Source organism: Ylistrum balloti, unplaced genomic scaffold (genome assembly GCF_031769215.1).
Source record: "Ylistrum balloti isolate Yb309-2 unplaced genomic scaffold, AGI_CSIRO_Ybal_v1 Utg369754, whole genome shotgun sequence".
NCBI lineage: Eukaryota > Metazoa > Mollusca > Bivalvia > Pectinida > Pectinidae > Ylistrum > Ylistrum balloti.
In genome coordinates, this window is record NW_026781956.1 from 1,028,875 (window position 1) to 1,038,971 (window position 10,097).

General features: G+C 38.3%; 1 protein-coding gene across 1 annotated transcript; it reads left to right on the forward strand.

Moving 5' to 3' along the window:
- Positions 1–2,824: 2,824 nt before the first annotated feature.
- On the forward strand, positions 2,825–6,780 carry LOC132543395 (lysosomal proton-coupled steroid conjugate and bile acid symporter SLC46A3-like). The gene is made up of 4 exons (XM_060206888.1): positions 2,825–3,935; positions 4,335–4,418; positions 4,959–5,115; positions 5,876–6,780. Exons 1-4 carry the CDS (start codon positions 2,825–2,827, stop codon positions 6,048–6,050), a joined length of 1,527 nt encoding a protein of 508 aa, XP_060062871.1. The 3' UTR covers positions 6,051–6,780.
- Positions 6,781–10,097: the final 3,317 nt, after the last annotated feature.

Here is a 10,097-nt window from a genome sequence, read left to right on the forward strand (position 1 = left end):
GTACCAGGGATTATTTTTTTTAATGATCCTCTCGTTCATTTTTGCGCACCGACGCCTCAGGAAGTCTGCGGTGTCCTCTTCTGTGCCCCATCCCCTGCTTTTTGATTTGATTTGATTTCATTTTGAGTGGTTTTACGTCTACTTCATCACCGTACATGACAGTGTACAGCAGATAGGAAGGAGAGTAGAAGGGTAAAAGTATGTAGAGATAGAGTAGAGAGGGGTAGAAGGAGGTAGAGATGGGAGTCGTCTTAAACCTATCCTTATCCTATTTTTAATCTGACTAAAATTTTGATGACGACTCCCGACCTAAATGTGCCTTAACGATACCTATTTGATAGCCGGCAGCAAAGTAGTCTGGAGGTGGCGAGGAGGAAGTCTCAGGTCTTTTATCCCGTCTTGGTCTTCGGGGCGTCCAGTGGCCTCTGGGACTTATGCTACATTTCCAACTTTCTATGTGTTATTGACGTTGGTAATGTATAGGGGATATTATATTGAGGGTTTGTACATACTGTGTGTGCCTTAGTGAGAGATGCGGTATATTGTTGTGGGACCAGTAGGTTAATGTGTGTTTGTACCCTTCCAAGATCTTCCCCACGTGAACAGGTCACAACAGAGCCCACCTCAGTAACCCCCTGCATAAACATCTGTAAAAATAGTCACGTACAACGAGGGCAGTGGTGTCCCCCGTGGTTTCCCACTGCACACGGCCGGTGAACGCCCACTGCCGAAATCGGTTTACAACAAAACTCCACATCATATACAAATTCAACATTACACGGGCGCTGTAAGGTACACAGTAGGGCTCCACTTCTGATTATCAAAACCCCACACAATACTTGCCAACCACATAGGTATATTTACAACACCACCTTCAGGACAGGGGACACCATGCTCTTAATATGGGGCACCGTAGAGTAACAGTAGGGTTCTTTTGCCAGGAACCCTATAACCAACACATCCACGTAAATCTAAACATAGATTTGCATGTATTTTACAGACTCGTCACCTTTGCAGGTGCACTTATTTAACAGCTTAAGTAAAGAACTGTATTATCACATAAAACATACACACCATATACTTGACAACGGAACAATCACAAGGAAACATAACACCACACTCAAATAAAACAAAATTTTATGTGTATTTTACAGACCTGTCACCTCGTCAGGTACACTTATTTACCATCTAATTGAAGCGAAGAACTTTAATTTCACATAAAACACATACAACAAACACATAAACACAAATAGTCAAATAAAAAAAGGAAACCCTATAAAGGCTAAAAAAGGACTTACACATTTCAGCAACGATGAGCGTAAGGATCCCCCTCCCCGAAATTAGTAGGACCCCTAATCTACTTCAGACCCCTATTAACAAGAGTTATTCTGATTGAAAACTCTGGGGGCTTGGGACAGGGGTTATTTTAATTGGAAACTCTGGGGGCTGGGGACAGGGGTTATTTTAATTGGAAACTCTGGGGCTGGGGACATGGGGTTATTCTGATTGGAAACTCTGGAGGGCTGGAGACATGGGGTTATTCTGATTGGAAACTCTGGAGGGCTGGAGACATGGGGTTATTCTGATTGGAAACTCTGGAGGGCTGGAGACATGGGGTTATTCTGATTGGAAACTCTGGAGGGCTGGAGACAGGGAATTATTCTGATTGGAATCCCTGATGGCTATTTTGGTTGAGTACCGTGGTGGACCAAGGGCGTATGAGTCTTATTATGGCTAAACACTTTGGTGGAAACTTGAGAGAAAGAGTTTTCTTATTGAACACACTAGATAGCTGGGGATGTGGATGCCGTTTTACTTTCTATTCCTCGTAGTGACATCATTGAAACGATCATGTGATCCATCATCTCAAATGATTATATCACAAATGTGTATTCATTATGATATTATCACCAACTGAATTGGTGATATTACCATAATACATTGATATGACCTATATTTTGTAGTGACATCCCATTTTCATTATTGTGACATCCCATATTCAATCTTATAATAGATCTATCATTAACTGTTTTAGTGATGTCACTTAAGGCGGATTAAAAATGTAAAAGAAGAAAAAAAAAGACAAACTATTACATGATTATGTGTGTACGCCGGAGTAGGGATGGAGGGTTATTATGGCTGAAGAGTTGCAGGACTGTGGGGGAGAACATATTGATTGTTGGTTTTGAGATATTGAAGTTCTCGGTTTCTCATGCCTTGATATTGTACCTTCGCCAGACCGATGACGTTATACCATCAATTAAATATTTGAGACCCAATTCAAAGGACTGTTGCTTACCTCCCGGTTTTAATTACATCATTTGGCACTGAACCAGAGTCTAAGGAGGTTAAGGATATTTGGAATAATTTGTCTATTGTGATATGTCTAGATACTTATTTATTTTTCTATTTATAGCTAATATCGTCAGAGGCGCATTATGAGGCCTCTCACACTGTATTATATTATATACATAAACATTTCTTTAATTCACTTATCTCTTTATTTATTTATTTTTCCTTTTTTATATTTTCTTTTGTAATAAAATAATTCCATAAATCACATATCACAAAGACCTACTGAACATTCGCTATAAATATATATAGAGAGAGAAAGCTAGAGAGAGAGTGAAAGCCTTTTAGAATAATCTCCCTTTCATCACGCGATCGAGGCGCAGTGTTTCCGGAAGTTGTCGTTTAAGCATGAACGAAGGACTACTGATTAGAAAATGGAAACATAACTAAATTTTCTCGGGATTTTTTTTATTGGATGGCAAAACTTAGAATGTAAACTTGATCTTCAAATAAGATTGTCAAACTCTTCAACATGAGCCGCTTGCAAAGACTGAACGATTGGTGTATGGACATTATCGATACGATACAACCTTACCTCGTCGAAGTTGCATATTTCACGTTTTTTCTTTCTAGGCACATGACATTACCGTTGTTTCAGGAGTATGTTCAGTCGGAGATATATAAACAACATGGTCTTAACAACACGGTTGTTGACCACGAAGAAATCTACTTTCCACCCGATGACGAGAACCAACCCGGTCCGTATTATGAGGCCCACAAGGAGAGTATCATGGCAGTGTTGGGCTTGCAAATGGCTGAAGGCCTGCCATCCGTGGTGACTGTTATCATCCTGGGGGCTCTCAGTGACAGATCTGGCAAAAGAAAAATGTTGTTATGGGTACCAGCGTTCGGTAGCCTCCTCTACTCTCTCATCTACATACTTATCCTGTACACAGGCTGGACCATTGATGGTCTCTTCATGGCATCAGCTTTGAGAGGCCTCAGTGGCAGCATGACTGCATTTTATGCTGGCGGTACCTTTTTTGCAATTAATTCTGTTGAGCCAGAGAAGAGAGCTTGGCGATTGGCACTCCAGGAATTCCTGAATGGTGCAGCGTATGCAATTGCAAATATTATGGCTGGATTCTGGGTGAAAGATTGGGGTTTTCTTCAACCATTTTGGTTCACATTAATTTGCAGTGCAATAGCGTTTTTGATATCATTCTTCTTAGTCAAGGAGGTCAAGATTCCAGAAAATGTTCAAACCACGAGGAACTACACCAGTGAAAATTGCTGTATTGATACATTCAAACCCATGGGGAAATTTTTTCGTTGTACCAACCGTAAGATGGTGAAAGTTTGGCTTGCAATACTTGCTTTCCAGACATATGCGATTGTCCACATTGGACAGATAAATACCCTGGTCTTGTACCTACGAGGACCTCCTTATGGTTGGCCTACTGCCAGAATTGGCATGTTCCTGTCTGTCATAATGGCAGTTGCTGCCATTGGGACGGTGTCTACTCCACCTGTGCTGAAGCTAATACTCTCAGACACCAGTATCACTTTTGCTGGTCTGTTCTCGAAAGCTATTGGAACACTTTGGATAGCTGTTGTTAAAAATGAAACAGTACTCTACTTTTGTAAGTCAACATAATATATATACTTCTTTGTACAGCCATATTTGTGTTATACCAACACACCAATTGGGTGTGAAAATAAGGAAAAAGAAACATGGAAGCTAGGGGCATTTTTGGTCTGAGAAATGTGTGCACATTAACTTGGTCCAGAAAATGTGTATACAATTTCTTTGGTCCATGACGTTATTACATCTTAATTTCTTGGTCTTGAAAATGTGTATTTCATTTCTTGATCTGAGGAATGTGTACACTATTTATGAATTTCTGGATCTAGGGAAGGTGTTCACCATTTATGAGTTTCATGTTATGGGAATGTTATGTTGTACTATTACTTCTTCCATGAAATGTGCTATATTATGAAGAAATAAGTTGTATTGTAGCTGATGTTTATGCTTTTTACAGCTATCCTCCTGTTGGTGTTGGAGTTACTTCCCTTCCCAATGTTGAGGTCTATAGTTGCCAATGGAATTGAAACTCCAGATCAAGGTATGTTACCAAGATAAAATATTTTGTCTCTAATTAACTGTATAAGCAGTAGGTTCAATCCAGGTAAATTTTCCTGGTCTGTACAGATAACATGTGGCCAGTTAGTAATGTTTTTATATGAAGCATTATACACTAAAGTATGACTAAAGATCATCGCTTTGTTCTGATTTGTGTTTGTGAGAGCGAATCCTATAACAGTTTGTAGCACTGCATTTTGAAATAAAGAGGTTTCGAGTAGCTCTATTTCTGGATGTTACTTTGAGATCAGTTGTAGATTCAAACAAATCACAGAGCAAATTCCATTCTAATATATTCGCATTGAATCTTCGGGCATCCATTTTCAGAAGTAATTTACTCAAACTCAAAAATGATAAAAAAAATCAAGTTAGTTGCTCTGATTGTGGTATTTTCTTCTTTATGAGAAGATCACTGATTAATATGCAGATGATGTCACAAATTTTTGTCCAGATGGTGAGACTGTAATGATTTCGGTTCACTGTTTTCCTAAAGTATTATAATCTTAAATGTTTATCCTTTTAGGTTCCTTGTTTGCCTTGATGCACTGTGGAGAAAGTATATCATACTTCCTGGCGCCCCTCATGTTCCAGGCCATGTACGCTGGCACCCTACACTACTTCACAGGATTTGTCTTTGTAATTTCTGTCCTGTTCCTCATCCTACCTGTGGCATTTGTCATGTAAGTAATGAAGATATAAAAGTTTAATATAATAAACAACAAGCCAGCTTCAAAACAAAATCACTATCCTCATTCTACCTGTCATTTTTGTTCTGTAAGTTATGTGAAATTTAAAAGTCAAGTATGGTGACCAACCTTACCAGCTTTCAAACAAAATAGCCATCCTCGTCCCACCTGTCATTTTTGTCATGTAACTGATGTGGAATGTAAAAGTCTTGTCTGGAAATCTACTCTACCAACTACTAAACACAATGTGTAAAAATAAAAAAAAAGGGGTGGAGGGGTCCAACGTCCGGTGGGTGGTACTGATCGATAGATATGTCGGAGCAGGAATCCTAGGTGGATACAGGAGTATTCTAGCACAGCTCCATAGATGATATGTACTAACAACAAGATGAAGGATGGAGCAACAAGGCCTTGGATTCCGTGGGTTCTGAAGACGGTTGGCCTAGCCAACCGAAACATGTAAACCAATAAAACCTAAATCCATGGAATCCCAGGCATTGATGCTCCATCCTTCATCTTGTTGTTACTAAACACAATGAATAATGTCTGTGAGAAATGATATTTAGGTATCTTAATACATTTAAAATTGAAAAAGAAAAAAAATAGAAGGAATATTCGAAATGTTCTATACAGATCATAAGTTATGTAGCATTTCATTTTTTAAAGAAATGTTGTGTATTGAGAAAGCTAATTTCAATCTTGTAAATACTTGTCTGTGTGATATAAAGTTTGATTTTTTATATTTTGTCCTCAGAGGAATACGGTTCATGGACCTTAACCAGCCATCTGAATATGAACCAATGGATGGAGATACAGAAATGATAGGAGACCAGCCAGTGGAAACAGAGGTACAACCTCCTTTGCAAGAATCCCTGGAACAAAGTGAACAACAGCCAATCAGCATTATCAGTGCAACCGAGCGAGTTTAGACCACTACATTTAGGAGACACAAATCCTAATGGCCAATTAGCTTATGTCTTATTAATGTTGTGAAATAGCAGATTTTGTCTTCTTCAAAATATAAAGTGTTTTAAACTGTTGTGCTACTATATACCTGCCAAAAGTTGCTGTCCGTCTTTCATCACTCAATATCTACTGATATAACATGGTCCCTATAAATGTCCTTATGTGCTATAAATATCACATAATATCTATAAATATTCCTGTTTACTCAACAATAGAATTGTAAAAGGAACTGGAAGAACTGAAGTTAGTATACTATAATTTGTAAAACCATGTTAAAGTCAAACTGTTGATAATCAAACATATTTCTGTTTCAATCGCATTCAGTGCTCATTTATACTGTTAGGATGTAGATATTCTTGCAGGTTTGTATTTAATTCTTTGGACATTGTGATGATTGGAGACAAGTTTCTATAGTACATTTAGCTTGCTGTTTTTAAAAAGCACTTAATATTGATATAAAAGCAAAAAGTGCTATACCAGGTAATCAAAATCAATAGGAAAGTGAAGTTGTGTAAATTAGTCCAGCACTAATATGGTTGTGTGACGTTAATTTAGATAAAGATGAGTTTATTTCTTGAGTTTACACACTAACTTCAGTGTCAATGGATCAGTGTTTAATGTGTTTATAGAGTTGTCCACAGTCTATGAACTAGCAAAGTATTTAATGCTTTTAAATGTTTTAGACTGTAGTATAATACCATTTTATCAAAAAACAGTTGTTACCAACAGTTTTTCTGAAGCTAAACTGGTTCTAAAAACTACCAATCTGATCTTAGGCTTGGACCCAGTGTCTTTTAACATTTTCTTTAATTCAGTACTTAAAAGAGAATTGTAGAGAATTGGATCCAATCTGGTCGTGAGCATTATTGAATGAAAAGGTCTCTCAGACAGCAACAACCCAAATCAATAAATATTTGTACTTTGCTGTGATTGATGAAATTATAACAATGAGTGATACAGGCCCCTTGGCCCCTTTGTTTGTTATATGATTGGATAATGCTCTTGTATGGTCTGGGATGGACCACAGTTGCTGGTCAGTAATAAGGATTGATTAGTGATGACTGGTCAGTAATCAGGATTGACCAACAATGACTGGTCAGTAATCAGGATTGACCAGCAATGACTGGTCAGTGGGTAGATATTGAACTGTGCAATCTTGTTAAGTTTGATCAGGTTGTATATTTATCTTACAGATTCCTCTGTATAAACCAATATCTTTGTTATTGTTATCTCCATGCCTAGCATGTATTTGTTTCATTCTTGTGTAAGGTTGTAATTTATTCTACTGAAAAATATCTAGGTTCAGGATATTTTTTTCTTTGTTCTTAATATGTTATAATCAAAATGTAAGCATGCACTTAGATTAACACATTGTCTGGTCAGTATGTTTGTATAATTACCGGTATCTTGTGTGTTAACCATATATCATGATACTGTTCTGATTTGGGTTACATATGATGATTAACTCCATGTGGTAATCCTGCATGATATGATCTCTATGTTGTGGATTGTAGATGTTGTATGATAGTCGTTTTTGATTCCTATGTTGTGTATTGTAGATGTTGTGTGGTAACTGTTTTTGATTCCTATAATACACAACTAGCATTGTTTATCATCTGAGACTTCAGCTGTTATCACCTTTAAGTTTAGACTAAAACTTGAGGTTCCCGAATACAGAGAAAAATGTAATGTATGAGGTTCCCATATACAGAATCTGTTACGGTGAAGACAGTGTCAGATAGAGTGTTTATTGGCCGAAACAGTGTTGTGTGTAGAGTCCAACATCATTGTACTGTCAGGAAGATTACCCTTAATCACACCAACAATATATCACTAACATCTATTAATGCTGAATATTTAACAGAGTGGGATCAATTTTCTTGGAGTGCGAGATAGATTGTGATCCTTCTGAGTAAGTCTGTATGTGCGAGATGTGAGAGGTTGTGTGTGCTTTACACTGTAAAATTTTAATTTCCTGGTTGTTAATGCTTCAAATTGACAAAGTTCCTTCACCACCACCACTATACAGAAATTGAAAATAATTGAGGGACTTGGGTATTGAAATTCTCAATTTTGATCATCTTACTAGAGTATTGCCATCCATGAAGAGTATCAGATTTCAGCATCTTGAGTCTGATGAAGAAACTGCTTGATTTGTGCTAAAGGTCTGTGAATTGGAAACACCTAAATGTTTCTAGAATTAAATCATGATTTGAGTTTTCTCATTGGATGGGCACAACCACTTCATTGATTCTCATTTTACAGAATCTCAAGTCATCTGGAAGAAATAAAAAAAAAAAAATCCAAAATGTCCTGTTTAGACAGAGAAAGAACAGCCAATAAAGGAATGACCCACAAAAAAGGGCTCAAAAATCATATCTGACAAAATAGTATCTAGCCACATGAGCCTATGATAGTAGTAACTCTTTTGTATCTGTAAACTTCAATTTTATGATTGACAAGTAGTCACAATGGAGAGATTGATCTGTAAAGAAATAGGGATATTTTGTATACCAGTTGGTTAGTCTAACTTATTGAGAGGAATTTCAGAGTATCTAGATAATCAAAATGTTGAACATATTTAAATCATAACTGATTGTGTGATTGGTGACCAAGATTAAGATTCCAACAAGTGTTAAGTTGGTTTGTAAAATTTTACTGTGATTAAGGATTATATTAACACAATTATTAGAGGTGTAAATTGTCCGCAAGTGCTAGTCCCTATTTGTACTGACAGTCATTACTATTACCGTGGTCTGGGGTTGCATTGTAACCAGGTCTACCTCTCCCTCTGCTCTTGTCCCTTCCCTCTATTCTTAGTCTTTTCCCTCCAGTTTAGTTCCTTCCCTTAAGTCCTAGTATCTTCCCTCCAGTCCTTATTCCCCCCTCCAATCCTTGTTTACCCCCTCCAGTCCAAATGACCTCCCTCTAGTTCTAGCCCACTTCTGTCAATATTTATACCCTCTTTCAGCCCTTTCCTCCAGTCTTCATCCCTTTTCTAGCCCCTCTCTCCTTTCTTAGTCCCCTGGCCTCTCCCTCCAATCTTAACCCCCTCCTTCCTCCAGCCTTTTTCCCTATCCCTCAAGTCCTATTCTCCACCCTTCAGTCTTAGTCCCCTACCTCTGACCTCTCCCCAAAACTTTCCTCCAGTATAACTCCTGCCCTCTAGCCTTAGTCCCCACCCTCCCTCTAGTCTTAGTCTTGTCCTTCAGCCTTAGTCCCTCCCTGCAGTCCTAGTCCCCTTGTCTGGCCTCTCTCTCTCTCCTATCTTCCCTCCAGTATATGTCCCCTCACTCCAATCTTAGTCCCTTCCCTCCAGTCTTAGTTCCTACCCTCTGGTTTCTCCCTTAAACCTTTCCTCCAATATACATCCCCTCCACTGTAAGTCCCCTCCCTCTAGTCTTAGTCCCCTTTAGTCTCAGTTCCCTCCCCTTGCCCTCTCCCTCAAATCTTCCCTCCAGTATATGTCCTTTCCTTTCAGTCCCTCCCTCCACTCTTAGTCCCCACCCTCCAATCTTAGCCCCTACCCTCTGGCTTCTTCCTCAATCCTTGCCTCCAGTGTAAGTCCCCACCCTCTAGTCTTTGTCCTCTCTCTCTGGCCTTTCTCTCCAATCTTCCCTGCATTTTATGGACCCTTATTACAGGCCCTCCCTCCTGTTCTGGTTGCTCGAGGAATAGCTGAATCATCAGCAGTTTAAACGTGATGTAGTCAGTAGGTAGAACTAGGTATAGTGTAAGCACATGTGGGCAAACAATACTGCAATGGTTTGAGAGTCACAACACTTTATAGATGTGCTTTAAAATATATCAACCATTGTGTGTTATTTTATTCCTATAGAAATGGTTTTTTTTATATAAATAATTAAGTTATTATACAGTTTTGTTTCATAGTGATATTTTAGTGTATGACTTGCGAGTGTATTGTTACAGCTGTATGTGTGAAGATAGATCTGATTTGACATTATGTTGAATGGAACACATGTGAACGATGTAGAAGATACTGGTAAGAT